General features: G+C 35.5%; 1 protein-coding gene across 2 annotated transcripts; it reads left to right on the top strand.

Annotated features, from left to right (window-relative positions):
• The first annotated feature begins 402 nt into the window (after window positions 1-402).
• Window positions 403-20,903, top strand: rnf13 (ring finger protein 13). 2 transcript variants are annotated; one of them, XM_042749210.1, is made up of 11 exons: window positions 403-767; window positions 1,151-1,206; window positions 2,287-2,423; window positions 2,518-2,598; window positions 8,640-8,765; window positions 11,640-11,727; window positions 12,668-12,758; window positions 13,092-13,197; window positions 13,292-13,385; window positions 18,925-19,005; window positions 20,007-20,903. In XM_042749210.1, exons 3-11 carry the CDS (start codon window positions 2,310-2,312, stop codon window positions 20,357-20,359), a joined length of 1,134 nt encoding a protein of 377 aa, XP_042605144.1. In that variant the 5' UTR covers window positions 403-767; window positions 1,151-1,206; window positions 2,287-2,309; the 3' UTR covers window positions 20,360-20,903. The 2 variants fall into 2 exon arrangements, with proteins under 2 accessions (XP_042605144.1, XP_042605143.1); XM_042749209.1 differs by lacking the exon at window positions 1,151-1,206 and having other exon boundaries at window positions 409-767.
• Window positions 20,904-21,206: the final 303 nt, after the last annotated feature.

Genomic DNA, 21,206 nt, shown 5'->3' with positions numbered 1-21,206 from the left:
GTCATCTGCTTACCAATAAGGTGTGTTCTGAATGTGTTCTTTTAATATTACAGTTTTGAATACATTAAGGCTCTTCAAGTGTTTTTCACAACGCTTTGTCCTGATGTTTAGCGACTGAACTATTGCAGCAGGTGCATATAATATGGATTGCAGGTGTCTAAAACTCGCAGTTGTTGTACTAAAGTTTTGAGAACGTTATCAAAGACCAGATAACTCTGCACGAGCGTTCTATAAACGTCACAGGAAAGAGAACCCCGCAGAAATGTCAGAATTCCGAAGTTCTGAGAACGTTCCCCGTTAGTAGGGTTCATGCACACACTGTGAGGAGACGATGATTCCACATGCGGACGCTGAAGGGTGCTATGTGTCGTTTTTGGTCACCAGAGAACCAGAATAAGAAATAGAACGGGGTGTAGCATTTAGCGTTTAGCTTAGCCGCCGAGGCAGAACATGTTTAAATAGTAATTAATCCCATATTTTAACGACACGGTGTGTAATTTCAGGCTGTTACGCTGTAATAATTACAGTACACAATTACCCAGACAACAGCGGTTTACCTGATAACGTTACTTTTCTCAGCGCTGCTCAGACTGGACCAATCACAGCTGCCAGAGGGCGCTGTGCGCGCGCGCGCGTGTGTGTGTTGACATCCTGGCCTGCCCGACGCTATGAGGTCGGACGGAGCAGTCTGAAGCCGATAATTTCAGTCTAATGTAATGCCATCGGGGTTTATAATCTTCCTGGAGTAAAGGACATCTGATGTAATGGTGAGTCGCGGACGCAGTAGTGATTTTTCATCTTTCTGTTTGTTGATTGACGTCGTTCAGTCACGTACGGCTCTCTTTGATCGCGCTCGGTTTTGTCAGTGTGAATGTCGATATGTATATATATATTTATATATTTTTATATTTATATATGTATACTGTGTTGACGTGCTGTAGATTCGAAGCAGCTCGTTGTAGTTAGAAGCCCAGCTCGTCCGGATTGTGGTGACTGTTAGCCAGCGTGCTAACACAAACAAAACCAGTGCGATTTAGGACATAACAGATCAGTTCGAGTAACAATAAAGCAGATGTCGGGTAAACGAGGTTCAACTTTGTGTTCATGTAATCGTGGACCATTTATTTGTGTTTTTATATATTTTTTACAGCCCGTTGTCTGTAACAATACGCTGTTCGGAGAATAAAAAGGAAGTTTTTACATCACGTGAGTGAATTTGATTAACGTAGATAGAACATTTAAAACTACAAAAAGAAGAATAACATATATTAAAAGGTTTATTTAGGGTTGAAATATGGTTTTGTATGCATTTGATACTAAATCCAAATGTGACTAACTCTAACTAAATGTAGACTATATTGCCCCGCCCCCTTTTAACTTAATTTTTTTTACGTTACCAGCGATTTTTTTGTACCCCAGTTTAGTTTTTGTTCTAATTTATTGCATCATTAATTTATAATAATATCCATATTTAATAGTTTAGTAAATTGAAAATTGCTGCTGTTACTACTAAAAGCGTGCGTAGGTTAGGAGCGTGTGGGCGTGGCTTATTAAAACGTGGGCGTGGTTTATCTGTGTTTATCAGAGACTAGCGACAACAAATGGTGTTACAATTTTTTTTTAGTACTTACTGTTGGTTCAGCCTTATTTATATATGGTTATATCTACACCATAAAAAAACAACAACAACTTTTTATGCATGTTGGCCGTTCATTTGCATTACAACAGCATTTCGGCGGCCTGAAAACCTTTGAAAATGTGATTCAAAGTGCACGGTTTTGAAAAATATGCTGCTATTGTCTCTGTCTAAACACAAACCCCCCAAATTTGTGAGAATTTGTTGTCTCTAGTCTCTCATAGACACAGCTAAACCACGCCCATGTTTCAATAAATGCACATGCATAGTAAGCATTAGTGTAGTGTTTCTTTACAATGTCACCATCTACTGGCCTGGCATGAATAATACAGCGTTTTTAGTAGTTTTCGCGCATCTGTCTGAATGGGGATTGTTTTGTCTTCTACACAAACTTCTACACAAACTACATAAACGCTGAAGGTTTAGCTGGTTATCAGGGTCCCGTTAGTTCTCTATCTGCATCATTATCAGGGCAAAAAGCGTCTGGATTGACGACTGCTTGTGGTCTATTCTGGCTAAATATATTTTTGAAACCTTAGCAATTTGCATACTGTTTGCATCATGCTGTAACTCATATTTCTCTAGTGCTCAGTTCTTCAGAAAAAGGACTTTCTGCTGATGTCTAATGCAACATTTCCCTTCATGTGCAGGTGTAACTGAAGCAGGTCTTAAGATGCTGCTCTCTTTGGGGATGCTGATGCTCTCGGCCACACAGATTTACACCATTTTCACGGTTCAGCTATTCGCCTTCCTCAATCTGCTGCCCGTGGAGGCCGACATATCAGCTGTAGGTTTCTGACACGGGTGCAGCAGTAAATTGATATGCAGCATTTAAACACACGGTTGTGGGACAGTAATTCATGGTTGCGTTTGTTTTTCAGTATTCGTTTGACAACAAAACAGAGAACTTTGATGACTTGCCTTCTCGATTCGGCTACAGGCTGCCCAGTGAAGGACTAAAGGTGAGTCAGCTATATTGAGCAAAGACACAGTGTCCTAAAAAACAAGGGTTTTCTGACTATTATACAGTAGGTCTGTTCCAAACCCTAAAGATCTGACATTATTTAGCTTTAGCTTGGTTTTATTTAAATTTTTTTTTAAAGCGAGATTCACTGTTGGAGTCTGTAAAGTTTGTGATTTTTATTAAAAATGCAAAGGTGAAACATGACGTGTGTGTTTTGATAATTACACAATTATACATAAATAATCATGATGTTATATAAACCGCAGTTACTTTTATAGTTTACATTTGTTACAAATGGTTGTCATCCAAAAAAATTAATGCACATTTTATTTATCCTTTTTTCTTTAGTTTAACATTTGCATATTTAGAAATATTGGTCAGATTGCCTTAATAATGACAAAAAATATTATTTTACTGCGTATAATACAGTATTCAGGTTGGCTGGATTTAAAAAATATTTGTGTTAATGTAAAGTATACAAAATAGATATTGAAAGATATGGAAATATGTAATAATATGTAATATTTAAGCAATTCACTACAGTTTAAAAGCGTAGCTTAAATATGTTTTATTCATTTGTTTTCTTTTTTTTTTTTAAATATGAATAGTTTTATTTAGCAAATAAATTGATCAAAAGTGACAGTGGGGGCTTTTTTTAATGTTACAAAAATTTCTAGTTCAAATAAATACTGCTCTTTTAAACATTTTATTGAATTGAAACAAAAAAAATTACAAAATATCACTGTTTACTGTATTTCTGATCAAATAAAAACAGACTTTCAGTTTCAGAAACATTAAAAACCGTCCACAATCTTTTGAATGGTGGTTTAAGTTACATTAAACTAAGTGTACAATTAGTTTGAGTTTAAGGAGTGTTTCATATGGACTCTTCGTGGTATAAATATGTTACGCTTACGCTATTAGTAATCATGACGGCTCTCGCCAGATGTGCAGGTGAGGAGAGTTTAAGCAAGCGTCAGCTGTTCCAGATTGTTTACCAGCACCCTGACGGCGTAAGAGGGCCTAAAAATAGATGTTTTGACCTGACCCCCAGACCTCAAACGTGGTGACTGAGTCTAGTTTAGTGACGAGTGCAGATGATTGACCCAAAACGGCTCCGCTACTGTGAGGCCTTACTCTCATCCGCAGAGCTCATGACCTCAAAGCAGATCTGCAAAACCTCAGATTGACACAATCAGCTGACCGAAGACTGCTCAGTCTTCAGGAAACATTGTGTAACAAGTCGGTGTGGGGTCAGAAGCCAGTGAGATGTGTTTATAAGAGACATGTGGATGATAACCAATGGTCTTTAATAGCGTAGCTGGACGATATTCAACAAATTAATGGGCTAAATGACTAAAATCCTTTAATGAAGCTATCTGTCTTAGTCCCCACCAAGAGCAAGAACATTTATTACAGCAGGTGCGACATCGAATGTCCTATAATTTATTGTTGAAGGTGGTGAGTCTGTTGCGGTTTTGACGTCTGTAATGGTGCTGATTTAAAGGTTTTTTAACTGCTGACAGTCTAAAGACACTTTTTAAATGCTAGAGAAAGCTCTGACGGAGCATTTTACCAAGAGTAATGCGTAAGATGCGTTGCGAGGGTGTGGAGGTATCCGACTGTGATCAAAATCAAGCAGCAATACACTGAATTGAGTCTCCAAAGACACAGTTGGCTGCTCAACAGATGGCTGCAAGGCAACTGAGGCAAAGTTCAAGTTTGACAAAGCATCAGTTTCTCAAAACCTTGTGTTTTCTGTCTATGTGCACTATTAGCATCCACGCCAACCAACGATAACGGTCTTATTATTAGTGCGCGCTGCTATTATGTCGTCTGCCACTTATAAACCCTGTTCACGTCAAGAATGGTAACTATAGCGCTAACTAAGACGATAGCTATATTAGCATTCACACTAACAGATGATAATGTTCTTATTATGATTGTGCGCTGCTGTTACGTCATCTGCAGAGTTGGGTATAACGCGTCACACGGTAATAATTAAAGTAAAGTTACTGCGAGTGTATGCAGATACTACTTATGTAATCTTTCAGTCAATATTAAATTAATGAAAGGACTATGAGTTTCACTTTTTAGTGTATTGTTTTGTTTAGGTTTGATAACTTGGAAAACTGAAGTAAACTTGAACGTAACTCGAAAGTAAATTAGTAATCTGATTACTTTTTAAATGCAGTAATCAGTAACGCAATCAAATTAAAATTTTAAAGCAATTAGTAATTCAAAATCCTGTTCACGTCAAGAACGATAGCTATTACGATAACTATGATGATAGCTATATTAGCGTCTGCACCAACAGACGATAACGTTATTATAAGTGTGCGCTGCTATGATGTCGTATGCCACTTAATAACCCTGTTCACGTCAAGAACGATGACGGCTGAGATAACTATGATGATAGCTATATTAGCATGTACACTAATGTATGATAACGTTCTTATTGTAAGCGTGCGCTGCTGTTATGATGTCTGCTGCTTTAAAAACCCATTCACGCCCAGAACGATAACTAACGATAACTATAACGATAGCTATAGTAGCACCCACACCAACTGACGTTCAGTTTACTATAAAGGCCTTTTCGGCGCGATGACGCTTTTGAATCAAAACAGTAGGTCCTTATGGAGTTATTCACACTAGGCGCGATCATCGAAAATTGGTCTTCAGTGTCTTTATCGTTACAAATCTCCGCCCACACCAACGTGAGTGATTAACCAAGAGGCTTGTTGGTGTTATTGCCAAAATTCACCAAATTTGAACCTAAGGCAAAATTTTCATTGTAATATTTCTTTGCCACAGAAATTCCATCGTGTGAAGTTTTTCATTCTGACGATTTCCACTGAAACTGTTGGGTTGTGGGCGTTCATTGTTGCCTTGTTGCTAAAGTTACGAATTTCCACCCAATCCAGTGACACTTTTAAACCAAGTAGCTTGCTATTTGTTGGCGCTGTTAATTTGATTGTCAAAATTCACCAAATTTGAACCCAACTCAAAATTTGTATTTGGAAGTTTCTTCATCACCAGAAGTCCATTGGGCGAAATTCTTCATTGCGCTGATTGGCAGTAAAATTACTGGATTGTGGATATTCATTTTTGCTTTGTTGGCTTGCTGTTGGTCGGCACTGCGAATTTGAGTGTCAGAATTTGACCCCAACTTAAAATTAGCATTTTGAAATCGCAAAATGTCATAGCGCAACAATAATTGTAATTTACTGTGATTTTAAGTGTGATATTATTTAGATAACAGAATTGGATAAAAGTTCCTAAAATTAATTACTTGGCTATTTATATGTGACCCTGGAGCACAAAAGCAGTCTTGAGTCTCTGGGGTATATTTGTAACAATTGCCAAAAATACATTGTATGGGTCAAAATCAAAAGTATAGTCTCTTTTTTTTTTATGCCAAAAATCATTAGGATATTAAGTAAAGATCATGTTCCATGAAGATATTTTGTAAATTTCCTACCGTAAATATATCAAAACTTAATTTTTGATTAGTAATATGCATTGCTAAGAACTTCATTTGGACAACTTTAAAGGTGATTTTCTCAATATTTTGATTTTTTTTGCCCCCTCAGATTAAAGATTTTCAAATATTTGTATCTCAGACAAATATGGTCATATCATAACAAACCATACATCAATGGAAAGATTATTTATTCAGCTTTCAGAAGTTGTAAAAATCTCAGTTTCGAAAAATTGACCCTGATGACTGGTTTTGTGGTCCAGGATCTCACATTGTCATTATGCTTAAGCAGTTCTAAATTGAATTACCCTTTATGCTCGAATCGTGCCAATTTTCTGTTCCTGATTCACTGTCCTGATCACACAGACCTCATGATCTGTTGGTGAAAACTGTGAAAATGACTTCACATCTGTCACTTCTCTATTTCGCTAAGCCTTTCGCTTTGATTTCCCCTTCTTTGTCAGCTCAAACCAAAGTGGTTTTTAGAGGTCATCCACCAAGTTTTTCATATTTTCTCTAAGCAACAGCGTTCACCTTTGTCCTGCTCAGCTGGACACAACGTAATATGCTTATCGGCATCTATTTTTGCTAAATATTGTGTGAGGAGTTAATCCCTGCCGGAAAATCCAGCTTAATCTGCTCTCTGTTTTGGAGCGTGGCAGCTGATCTAATCTAGTCATGAGCTGGTAAATCATCTTGGATCAGCAATCAAGCTGCTGTTTTATGTCACCAAAGTGTAAATGTAAAGAGCCGCAGTTACTCAGAACAGGAAGTAGTTTTAGACCACTTCCTGAAATGCAGGGTCCGTAGTTGTGTTTGCCTTCCTGTGTAATTTTGAAAAAAAAAATAAAAATAAAAAAAATAAATATATATATATATATACTCTCCGAACCCCTTAGCTCAGAACTGTTTTCAGTGTTTGATATTTATTTATTTATTTATTTATTTATTTATTTGTTACCTAACTTCTACAAAAACATTTTTTTTCACGATTATTTTTATGAAATTTAATTAAATTAATTGAAATAAAATAAGTGAAGTACTTAACTCAAACCATAACTGAAGTAAACATAAATTAAATATAATTAGAAATATTAAAAACAACAACCAACAGAAAACAATGACCAACCAAATAACAAAACCAATAAAATGACAAAAGATACTAGAATTTAAACTAAAATGAAAATGAAAACTGAAAATAAAAGCTAATAATAGCAGTTATGGTAGAGCTGATTCCAGTAAATGGCTGATAATAAAGTTATATACTATTTTCTTCTAAATAAATGGAAAATTAAATACTTAAAATCTAAAACTAAAATAAAAAACTAAATTAAAATCAAGTTTTAAACACTTATTTACTTAATTAACTTAATATTATTATTTTCAAATAATTTCTAATAATTATTTAATGCAATTATTTATTATTAACAGTTTAGTTAAGACTAATTATTACAAATTCCATGCAATATTGTTTTGATTATTTAAAAAAAAAAAAAAAATCACTTGAATCAAACATTTTAAGCAAGTGAACTATAATTAATAATTACAATTATGTTAAACTTAGATTATTAAAATTCTAAACTGGTTTGTCACACAAACAAATCACATTAAATGATTAATTAAAAATCACATTAAATAATTAAGTTAAAAAATCACATTAAATGATTAATTTAAAAAAATCGCATTAAATGATTAATTTTAAAAAATCACATTAAATAATTAATTTAAAAAAATCCATTAAATGATTAATTAAAAAATCGCATTAAATGATTTAATTAAAAAAACGCATTAAATGATTAATTTAAAAAAATCACATTAAATGATTAAGTGATGAAATATTTTTATATTTTTGATTGTTTTAATTTAATATAATTATTTAATAGTAACAATTATGCTATGGCATATTATTAAAACTACATATTATTACTGGCCTCACAACATTGTAATATAAAGTGTAATTTTGACTGGATTATGATGTTTTTCACCGGTTTAGAAGTGCGTGTTAGATGGCAGCAGGCCCACATGTAAAAACAGAGGACGTTAGATCTAAAAGATGAGGTAATGTCAGCTGCTGAACTCTGTAACACTCAGTAATGCAGCGCTCCTGTGCTTCTCCTCTGTTTCTGTGGCCTACTTTGACTCATCCTCATGTGCTCATGTGCTGGCCTCATGCCTGCCTGCTTTCACGGCCCAGAAACCCATGCTTAAAAACAGGAAGTGTCCCTCTCGGTGCAGCGACACTCGCCTTCAAGCATTTCTTCAGTCTTCAACTCCCTAATCACACAAAAATGAAACCTTATAACATGTCTCAAAACGAAAGAGTCCGGTTGAGGTTACAATTGCTAGGATTCCATCCAAAGAGCAGATGTTACACAATCAGTGCACTCATTGCTTTTAGAGGCGGATGCTGCTGTTTGGGAACGCTCTCATCAAAGTATTTCTGTAGAATTGTGTAAGACTTTCCCCAAGCATTTCAGAAGGACTGAAACAACAGACGGCTCAGGTCCAGCAGAGGGAGCTGTTGGCAGTCTTTCCTGATTGTTTGTTCCTGTGCGCAGGGTTTCCTGATCGGAGCGCGTCCGGAGAACGCCTGTGTCCCGATCGACCCCCCTCCCCTGCGGGACAACCACAGCAGCGCCTTCATCGTGCTGATCAAGCGCTTCGAATGTAACTTTGACATCAAGGTAGGTTTGAGCGCAGCCTGGGGTGGTTTCCCTGAGGCACCACAGATCTCCCCCTCCAGAGTCTCACGGAGAACGTGGGAAAGGTTTGTTTAAGCGCGCAGCGTAACGTGTCTGAACGCCCTCCACGATACCTGACCCTGTGCCAACACATGAAATCATGAGAGATCTCTATCACAGTTCAACAGAGCCTGCTGCGTGCTGGCGCTGGAAATAACTGAGTCTACATACTGTTGTGTATGTATCATTGTAGTATTTATGAATATATTTTTTTTAGCTTTTAATTTATTTTAATATTTAAATTATTTACCTTTTCCAGGCAACACTCCTCTTTTTTTTGTTGAATTTCTTTTAGGCCAGAGTTGTTCATCTAAATTAAAAGTTATATTTTATTTCAGCTTTATTTCAATTAATTCCATTTTTATTAGTTTTCATTTTAGTCTGGGTTATTGAAGTCAATTAAACTATAGTTTTAGTTAAACTAAACATTTGTATAAAAATGTTGTTAGTTAACATAAATTTGAACTAAAAATAAAACAACAAAATATTTAAATTCAAATAAAAACATTATTTTATGAAACTTACTTAAGCTTAATTAAAACTTGTTTATTTCAACATTTACAATTTTTTAGTATAATTTGAAGTACTAAAATAACTAAAATTAAGTAATACTAATAAATTAAAAAAATGAAAAACTTATATAGACATTAAAAAAAAACATTTTAGAAGTTTTTTTTCTTTTTATCCAAATAAGAGGTAAATTTTTGTTTTGTTATGAGATTCTAGTCTCCTAGCAATGCTTGACAAAGCACTTTGTCCCATCATGCTTTTGCTCCGGTACATTGACTGTGTGTGTGAGTGTGTGTGTGTGTGTGTGTGTGTGTGTGTGTGTGTGTGTGTGTGTGTGTGTGTGTGTGTGTGTGTGTGTGTGTGTGTGTGTGTGATGTTGCTCATCATCACTGAGGTGAAGCAGAGTTTCTCCTCTTCAGAGCTTTTAGTGAGGCTCCAGAGTGCTTGTTTTCTGTCCAGTGAGTTTTTTTTACAACCCCATAAATTTTTTTTAAAAAGATATTTATGAATTAATAATTCATGCAATTTTTTTTTTAAAAAGATACTTTTTACCTTGACAAATATATATATATTTTTAAACGTTATTGAAAATAATGATAATGTTTGTTCACTCACATGCATTCAAAATATACAAAAAAAAATGAACTTTTCAAAGGTTGCACCACATGACATTTTAATTTTGACATTAAAAACTTTTTTTGTTGTGGTTGTTTTATGAAAATTTCTCAAAAAAAGAACAGAAACAGACACATTTATAATATTTCTAAATTATAAGAAATATAAATTCATAAAAATACTTTTATAAAGGACGTATTTAAGTTATAAAAATGCATTTTTCAAAAAACTTTAAAAAATATTTTTAATAAAAATTCATTCATTTTAAAATATATTCGCAAATAATATCATTTATATAAAATAAACAATGAATTAAAAATGTATTTACAATTTGTAGAAATTATTTTCCAAATAAATTAAAAAATACATCATATAAATTAGAAATAGTGTATACATTTTAAAATACAAAATACATAAAAAAATAACTATTTTTTTTATAATTTGTGTTAGTTATTGTTTTATATATCATATAATTTTTACCAATTAAAAAGTATTTTTACAAATTTAAAAAAAATATTATAAATTATATAATTCATAATACTTAAAAAAAAGATTCGAAAATGTAAAGTTTTTTAAATTGCTATAATGTTGGTTATATTCATATACATATATACATATAATACATTTTTAAATTCGTAATTTAAATGAAAAATGTCCTGCTGTTACTCCTAGAACTACAAACAGGGGTAACATAGAAACGCTGCCGTCCAGGTAAGCAAATGCGCTCCTAAATGCAAAACCAGCCCCCGCTCTCCAAGACGCGCTTCACTGCGCACACGTTTCATGCTGCTGGCAAATGATATGCAAAGACTTCAAGAGGTCTGCCTGCAGTTTCTGTTCACCTGCGGGACTTTGGACGGCTTCCAATCACAGCGTGGCGTAACGCCTGTCGAACTGTTGACAATATTTTTCCCATACGGCAATAAACCGTTAATCATCGACAGCGCTGTGGAATTTGTGCACCTTTGTAAGGTGTGTAGAGATAGAGTATGGTGATAAAACACCAGGCTAAAACAAAAGCATAACATTCTGGTGCATCTTTCACAATACTCTCAGTCCTGTCATTAGAAAACGCAGGCTGTTAAAAGGAATGATACCGAAAACAGGACAAGACTGAGCTGAGATGACAAATACTCAAGTTTTGTCCTCTCTACTGCGCAGATGTCTTCACTGATCAAGTCTGAAAGTTACGTTTGATGTGAACTTTCATTAAAGAAACCTTTATGGCTTAAAGGTTATATTTTTAAATATATTTTTACTGGTTGATACGCTGATAAATAAGCTAGGGGTGTTAAATTATTAGCTTTACGTCCCCTAGTATTGCTTTATTTATTTATTTAGTCAGATATTACAGGAAATGTCGAGTACAGTAAGTGTTTTTAATTTTAGTAAAAAAAAAAAAAAACACTTTCGGAAAACATTTACTTGCTTTAAAAAGAAATTGTAAGGAAATTGGATGCATATCATGACATTAAGGCACATTTCACTCTTGTTTTGACTGAAATGTCTTATTTCACTAGATTCAGAGGTGAGCTCTGATCCGGACATGTTCTTGTGAAGCTAAACCAGTGTGCACGTGTGAATACACAATACATGTGTCACACAAGACTTGTGTGTGGGGGGGGGGTGCACATATGACGCCTGCGTTTGTCTGAACACAATGCTTCCGTCTCTGTCCTCGTCTTTCTTCAGGTCCTCCATGCGCAGAAGGCCGGCTACAAGGCGGCGATTGTCCACAATGTGGACTCCGATGACTTAATCAGCATGGGATCCAATGATCGTAAGTTCCTGCGCACGAATGCATAAAACATGCAGCGGAGACACACGCTCATGTGTTCTGCTGCGGGACAATGCTGCGATTCACAAACCTCCGTCTGAATGTTAGGATGTCGAGGCCAAAGTCAAGGAACCAACCTTCAGCGTCCTTAACTCAAGTCAAGTCGAGCTTTATTGTCATTCTGCTACATGTGTGGACATAGAGTGGAACGAAATGTTGTGTCTCGCAGGACCACGGTGCTACATACTAGTTAAACGTAAATATAAACATACAACAATAGACGTATAAGGAAAACAATTACGGACCTATACAACAGTTAACCATCTGACTTTACATATACTATAAATACTATAAATAGTTGACAATACATACACAAACTGAGACTGTACAAAAACTTTAAGTAAATACTGTACATGAAATTGTGCAAAACAGATATTTTGAATATTTATTTTGAAAAGAATAGGTTACTCAGAAATTAAGTTTTCTGAAAATGTCCTCACCCTCAGGTCATCCAAGATTAGGACGAGTTTGTTTCTTCATCAGATTTGAAGAAATGTAGCATTAGTGGATGTTCTGCAGTGAATGGGTGCCGTCAGAATGAAAGTCCAAACAGTTGATAAAAACATCACAATAATCCACAGCATATTTCCATATTTCAATCAACTGAGATTTAACAACATTTGACATTAATGGAGTGTAGGATTGATGTTGAGCCAGATATAGATAGGTGGTGCTGGGGAGGAGGAGGGTTAAACAAAACTTTCAGTTTTCATTCATTTGTTTCCATAAAGTGGACATAAATTCAAAATAAATATAATTTTACATTTTAAAATACACTCGATTGACTAACATTTATTTGTTTGAGGAATCAAAGTGAATCAGAATCAAATCTGGTCGCATTTCGTGTCTTAATCTACGTTTTTGTACTTTTAATGTTTTGCAGTGGATATTCTGAAGCAGATAGACATTCCTTCAGTGTTTATCGGTGAAGAAACGGCCAACTCTCTCAAAGAGGATTACATCTATGAGAAAGGGTGAGGGCTCTGGTTTCACTACTGAATACTTCACTGTTCAGATTGTTACTTAACAGAAACATCTGATGAATTCAGCTGCGTTGGCGCTCCAAGAGTCATATGACACTATAGAAAGTCTGCTGTTCACACAAAGAAATGTGAAGTATTCACAAATGGTTTTTCAACACCAAAATTACTGACTTAAATCAAAAGGTTCATATATTTAATTATATATATGTATTTAATACATTAATACATTACATACATAGTATGAGTTCTAAGTAATATTGTCTGTTTATAAGACCTGTCATATAAAAGCAGTATCACACTCACAGTCTTGCTCCGTGTTTTCAGTGGTCATGTGATTCTCCTGCCGGACTTCAGTTTGCCTCTGGAATATTATCTGATCCCATTCCTCATCATTGTTGGAATCTGCCTCATCCTCATTGTAGTTTTCATGGTGAGTCACGATTGTGTGTAATTAAAAAAAAAATATGAGCAAACAACCAAATATATTAGCCTTGACTGAGATGTTTACATCTTTTTAATCTCAGATCACAAAGTTTGTACAGGACAGACATAGAGCCAGGAGAAGTCGCTTACGCAAGGACCAGCTGAAGAAACTCCCAATTCACAAGTTTAAGAAAGGTAAGACACGTCTTAAGATCTCACACTGAGAATCAGCATTCAAATACATGAAATATGTCATATGAAAATAACTTTAATTCTGTCACAAGTGACAGAAAAGACAATGTTACTGCAAAAAAGCAACACACATTTCAAATAAATGCTGTTCTTCTGAACTTCGTATTCAACAAAATATAAGTTTTCGCAAAAATATGAAGCAGCACAAATGTTTTCAACGTTGATAATAATCAGAAATATTTCTTGAGCAGCAAATCAGATCATGTGACACTGAAGACTGGAGTAATGATGCTGAAAATTCAGCTGCGCATCACAGAAATAAATTACATTTTAACATATATATTCACATAGAAACGTTATTTTAAATTTATAATATTATTTCATAATATTACTGATTTTCCTGTATTTTTGATCATTTAAATGCAGCCTTGATGAGCAAAAGAGACTTCTTTCAAAAACTTTAAAAAATCAACCCCAAACTTTTGCCAGTAGTGTGAAATTATCGCTTATAGGTTTTTATTCGTTATTTGTTTGACCATTGAATCGTGTAAAGACTCACCAGAATGAGAGTTTCTCATCATATTAGAACGAGAGATTCTAAAAGTTCTAGAATCTGATTCAAACGTCAGTTAAAAAGATTTAACATGTTTGATTCATGCCATCAAGTCAGTTCTTTTAAACTGTCTATTTTTAATTCATTTAGCTACGATAAAATTATAGTTCCTGGTTCATTTTAAAAACAAATCAACTTTGTTAAAAAAAAAAAAGTTGTAAAAAGTTACCGTCTGTTGTAAAATGTTAATGTTTACTGAACTTAAATGTCAAAGACCCCAATTAAATGTCCTTAAAATGGGCATCTGATTTGCGTTTGAGGGAAAATCCAGTGTTTTTGTAGGCTCTTCCACTTATTATTTATTTCCTGTATGTACCAGAAATATTGCAGCACTCCTTTCGTAAGAACAACACTGTATACTTTGGATATACACTTTATACTTGTTAAGAATGGACCTGTTAGCCTCTTTGTTATGAATTTGTGAAGCTGTCGTGTTGCTGGTTCATCAGTATTGGGTATTATCCGTGCTGGACGGACAGCACAACAGAAAGTGGGAGAAATGTGGAATTCCCCTCCCGCACCATTTCCGCCTCCTCATAGTGAATCATCAAGCCATTTTACAACCAAATCACCACCGTGACCATTGACCGTCCACTGTGTGCCTGCATGAATGAGCATCCTGTCCGGCTCGCTCATAGTGCATTAGAAGTGTGTAAACGAGAAAGCAGACGCTCATTCCTCCTGAAGAAGGTGTCAGGCGTCACTTTCACGGAGTATAAGACAAGAGTGCGCTCTGGACTCAGGTTACAGACACACCTGTGTTCACCTATCCACTTTCAAACTTTAAACAGATGAAAGGTGTGTGAGATTTCCTAAAGCCAGCGGGCCGGCGATAGCAGAGTCGTCTCTTACGCCTCAGATATTCAGAGCAAATGAGAGTCATATCAGCGTGAAGGTCATTTGTAATTGTTTCCATCGTATGTATTTACCAGATGTCATGTGGATAATTTATCTGCAACACGTGAATGCTACCAGGACGCGGACTTAAAACTGGTTCAGAAATAAGCTTTATTTTCTCTATGCAAAGCATATGGACATGAGCAAGGCAGCTTGTCTATTTGAATGATGTCTAAACGACTAGAGTGGAGAATAGGACTGTCAAGAAATCAGATTTTCACTACAGAATTATCCTGGATAAGAGATAGAATACATGATAACTATACTATCCCAACAGCCATAGAAATTTTTTTGGGGGGAAATAACGCTATTAGTAAAATTAATAACTTTTACGTTTGTAACTGTTCAAAAACATGCAAAAAATGTTAATCTGTACAAACTAGGGTTGCAAAAAGGTGGAAAATTCCTAGCAAATTTTAGAACCATTCCTGAAATTTTGGAAGCTTTCCAAGATTTTTTGGAATATTCCAGAGATTTTTGGAACATTTCCAGTACCGGTAATTACCCCGGGAATTTTCCACCTCTTTACAACCCTAATACTAACTCTAACTAGCTAACTATAATGATAGTGGACGATGAAAACCCTGTTCACGTTAGGAACAACTATAACGATAGCTATGCTAGCATCCACACCAGTGGACGATAACTTTCTTATTATGAGTGCGTGCTGGAGTTTCGTCGTCTTCTGCTTTAAAGCCCCATCCACACCAAAAACCGTAACTGTTAAGATAGCTTTAATGATAACTATGATGATAGCTACATTAGCATCCACGCTAGCGGACGATAACTTATTTCGTACTTTAAGTGTGTGCTGCAGTTTTGTCGTCTGCTGCTTCAAAGCCTCATTCACATAAGAACGATAACTGTAAAGATAACGATAACTATGTTAGTGTCCGCACCAATGCGCGATTTATTAATTATATGCATCCGCTAAGTTTTTGTCGCCTGCCACTTTAAATGGTTAAGCTGTTTAAAGCAGGATGGATTCTGATTGGTTGGTTGTCAGTATTTTAATCGGAAAAATTGCTCTGAAAGCGATTCCAATGATATCGTTCCTCTGTATCGTTATAGTTGTGGCGTGTCTGTTCTCATAGAATTAAAACAATTTAAAAACTTTATAGTTATCATTTATAGTTATCATCCTCCTTTTTTACGGAATACAAAAAGCTTGCGTAATGACTAGAAAACTTTTTCTGGTTGCAAAAGTGTGTCTCGCTATGATCTGACATGTTTTTTTATGACAGTAATAGATACTGCATCATCTTCTATTTTCGTTATGACGGGTGGCATCAGTGTTAAGGTGCAATAGCACCACCTACTGTATTGGAGTGTCTTCCAGATACTGGTGCTGCATTGTTTCTGATGTTATTATTACGTTTTTGTCTTAATGGCATATTTCATTATTATTATTAACACAGTATATAACATATTTATTAATTGTGCTAGTTGGAGACCAAGGGAAAGCTAAACCACAGAAATGTAATATTTAGTTCCCTGCATAAGAAGTGATCCTGTTAATGAGATTTAAAATTGAATACTAGCTTACGGTTTACTTTGCAGTGTACACTACATATTGCCTACTATTCTTCAGTATGCACTTTGCGATGATACATTTTTCAGTGGTTGTCACATGATTTCAACACTGACGTGCACCGCATTGTGGGATGCACTATTTTGTCTAAAAGGCTTTGTTGTATATTGCACATTTTCACAAATAAAACAGTTAGGTTGAGTCCGAAATCGCATATTCACTTTTGAATAATTACTCCGCAACCGTTAGATTCTATATAGTATGTAGTATGAAAGTAATCTAAACGTACATAATTCATATTCTCATACATCAGCCAGAAAAATATTTAATATTGAAAATATTAACAATTTTCAGCATTTAGAGGAAAAAAATTTTTTTTTTACCCCAAACTTACCCCAAAGCATGTATATAAAAAATATATATATATATGTATATGTATATGTATATGTATGTGTGAGCGATAGCAAGAGAGAGCATGGAAATGATATCTATAGAGTCCTTCCTAAATATATAACAAAAATAAATAAATAAATGTGCTGGATTGACCCACTGACACATCTTACCCTGTATCATTTTCAACTAATGCCACCAAAAGATTAATCGCGATTAATTGCATCCAAAATAATTTTTTGTTTACATAATATATGTACTGTGTATATTTATTATGTATATATAAATACACACACACACACACACACACACACACACATGCGTGTATATATTTAAGAAAAAGTTGTTACGTTTATATATTAAATTATAAATTATATTTAAATAAATGTGTTAAATTATATGAATATAAATATATACATGTAAACATTTTTAAAATAAACATATGTGTATTTATATATACACAATACACACACATGTATTACGTAAACAAAAACTTTTATTTTGGATGTGATTAATCATCTGACAGCACTAGTTTTAACACAAGCAGTTGTGGACATACTGAGGCTTTTGAATCCCGACACACACAGATAAAGCCCTGCAAACGTGTGTGTTTCACCCTGATGTTCACCTTCCTCTGGTTCCCGCTCGTGGCGTCTCTGCTGACTCGTTGGTTTTCTTCATCCGGCCGCTGTGCTGATTCATCGCTTCTGCCGGCCGCTGCAGCCTGCCTCACTGAGAGAGAGAGAGAGCGAGCGGGTTTTTCCTGTCGTATGACCGACCGCAGGCCCAGAACACACAGCTGCTGTCATATACGACACTCAGCAGAAAACACACCGCTGCTCTGCTTTACTGCAGGCTCTTTTTTTTTTTTTTTTTTTTCTTTTTTTAGATTTTTGGCGTTTTATGCCTTTATTTCGATAGGACAGTAAGTGACAGGAAATGATGTGGGAGAGAGAGGGGGGATGGGATCGGGAAAATTCCACAAGCCGGGACTCGAACTCGGGACGCCCGAAGCGCAATGTCTCAACATTTTGAAACACTAAACACAAAACTAACACAAAAATTAATTACTCACTCTCATGTTGTTCCAAACCTGTAAAACCTTTGTTCATAATTAATTACTCACTCTCATGTTGTTCCAAACCCGTAAAACCTTTGTTCATATTCAGAACACAAATTAAGATATTTTTGATGAATTCCGAGAGACCCTCCATAGACAGTAACACAACTGAAACGTTCCCAAGTCCCAGAAACGTAGCAAGGAGATCATTACAGCAGTCCATTTGACATCAGTGGATCATTTTAAGTTTTGCAAAGCTACGAGAATACTTTTTGAGTAAAGAAAAAACAAATAACAATTTATTCAACAATTCTTCTCCCCCGAATTATGTCTTCCGCCATTTCGGAGAGTACCCAAGAGCGTAATCAACATAATCAGCGTGGTTTACACTCAGGGTAAAGCGTGCGTATGCGTTACGAAAAACAAAGATTAGAGTAAAATGTGAAGAAAAACAATTGCCAAAAACCTATATACACAAATATATGACGAATAGTGGATTGCTGTTTGAACATGGTAATGCTAAACTGTATTACGAAGTGCATTTCAAACATGTAACCCAGTAGATAGAGGTTTCCCTTAAAGCATAATCTTGATCAGTTCAGAACACATGAAGAATTCTCCACAAGGTCATTGGCAGAGTTGAGTTGTTTCTGCTGTAAACAGTGAATTGGTAACATCCAAACCTGCTGTCTCTGTCAGCTCTTCAACCAACCGTTGAGTCTGCAGTGACAGATATGAGCTTCTCCATATACGGTCACACGCAGCCGTGGCCGTTTGTGTTCGTTTACTGCTTATATAAACACTGAGCTTCAGCGCAGCCGCTCCTTCATTGGTGGAAAGAAACCTGAAAAAGCCAGAGGAATTTGAAGGAGGGCAAGACGAATTCCTGGACTTATTGAGCTTGATCCACAAAACCCAGAATGTGAAAGAAAATGCTGCACGTTTATCACTCGTGCTGCAAGTGTGAAAATCACAAGCCCTTCTATTAAAGATACTGATGTAATATATATATATATATTGATTAAATAATCTTTTTCTTAATTCCTGGTAGGTGATTCGTATGACGTGTGTGCCATTTGTTTGGATGAGTATGAGGAGGGCGACAAGCTGCGGGTCCTTCCCTGCTCACACGGTGAGTTTCTGTCTCGATCGGCCCTTGATCAGCAAAACATACCAAATTTAGCCGTTAAATCACTTAAATGTTTCAGATTCAAAACAAGTATTGACAGCACAGTACCTGTTGCTTACAACCACATATGTACAAATATTGTAAACTACTATCAACACACAATTGGTTTTTACGAACAATATTATTACTTATTTAACTCAGGTATTATTAAATTATGATATGAAGCATTTAACCTAGAGCATTTGTTTGAAAATGTTGTTACCACATGACGAAAATGAATAAATAAATTAAAATTAAATAAAAAAATCCATTATAAAAAGTATTTATTTTAAAATGTAAAATCATTTAATAAATTAAATTTAGATGTAGTAAATGTAAACAATTATGAGAAATGAAGGCATGGCTTTTTCTTTCTTTATATATATATATATATATATATATAAGTTATGAAAAAATTAACACACGTAATATTCACGGACATTAAAGTACACAATAATCATTATTGTTACTATAGAATGCAAATTCACGTAATATCAATTTATATACAAAAAAAAAATTTTTTTATATGCATTTAAAAAATGCATATAGGGTGCACTTTAAATTTGTGTATGTCATTTTTATTTAGCAGTTTTTGTTACTAGTGAATAAAAAAAAATGAAGGCATGGTAGGGAAAACATTTTCTTTTTTAATAAATTTTAAGAGAAAACTTATGGCATTAAAGTGCAGAATAATAAATGGAATAATTTATATATTAAATCCAATTAACAGTAGATATTTATTTGAATATAAATAAATTTTTATATGCATACAAAATGCACACATCTATACACACACTTAATGTACACTGTATAGTCAAGGGAGATCGTGTTTTATTATTAATTTTTCGTAACTTTTATTTAGTGGAATTTTAAAGTGAACTACTAATAAACTGAAAGGATTTGGATTGTAATAGATCAGCTTTGTCACGATGTGTGGCACTAATTCTCTCTGCACCGATCATCAGCCTATCACAGCAAGTGTGTCGACCCATGGCTGACCAAAACCAAGAAGACCTGCCCCGTGTGCAAGCAGAAGGTGGTGCCGTCTGACGGCGACTCCGAGTCCGAGTCCGAGTCGGGCGACAGCGGCGGAGAGGAGAACGAAGTGTCGGAAAACACGCCCCTGCTGCGATCTCTGGCCTCCACCAGCGCGCATTCCTTCGGCACCATGTCCGGCTCGCTGTCCCATCACGACGCCGAGTCCTCGGACTACGACGAGCGCAGCGACACGACCGACAGCGAGGAGGAGGTTACCGTGGAGACTGTGGTCGTACAGCTGCAGCAGGGCCGTCCCGACAACATGGAGGCCAGCGCTTGAGGCGTTAGCTGCTGCCGCTAACTCAAACTCTCAGTGAGGTTCCAATACGTTTCACCGTCACTTACAGTTTATCGTCACAAACCTGTTTAATGTTCGGCAATACTATGCAGCAAAATTTTATAAATCATGATTTCCTCCCAAATGAAGTGCGTACCTTTGGGAATGTCGTTAGCGCTTGCTGCCAAACTCATCTCAAACCTGTATCCGATCACGACCAACTGCATGTTTTATACGACACGATAAGACTTTATTAGCGACACTGACAGCACCGTTTTAGTTTTGATTATTAACAGCGGAGCCGTTCTAAACACCAGTCACTCAAGTGATCTTGGAAGTGTAGTTAGGTAATAACACATCAGTTATATACTGTAAGTAGGAAGTAAGTGGGGTAAGTAGATGCGAAGGGTTTTTTGTTTGTTTTTGATAACACAACGTGAACTGTTACCGATGTCTGGTTGCTTTATTGTAAATATACCTTTCTGCTCATCCTTGTTTCTTAATAATCTACATTCATTTCTCTTCATGAATAAAATACTACACCTTTTGCTGTTTGTGTGTCGATTTGTCATCCAGCGTTTTGAAACCTACACATGGTTTTAAAGGTGCTGTATGTATTTTTTTGACTGCACAAAATGCTATATGTTTGCAGATGCTTAGTAAACATGCCCCGTTCACATTTGTTTCTCCGAAAAACAAAGCTAGAGTCACTAATTCTGCTTTGAAATGTAAGTTCCGTGTCGGAATGTCTGTTTTTGTTTTGGTCTGTATGACTCCGCCCACTGCCAGTTTACCCAATAGTATGTGGAATAAAACGTGGATAAATCAGTCAATTGATTTAAATTATTTA

Source organism: Cyprinus carpio, chromosome B22 (assembly GCF_018340385.1).
Source record: "Cyprinus carpio isolate SPL01 chromosome B22, ASM1834038v1, whole genome shotgun sequence".
NCBI lineage: Eukaryota > Metazoa > Chordata > Actinopteri > Cypriniformes > Cyprinidae > Cyprinus > Cyprinus carpio.
Note: the sequence above shows the minus strand (reverse complement) of the source record. Positions and strands in the feature narration are given on the sequence as shown.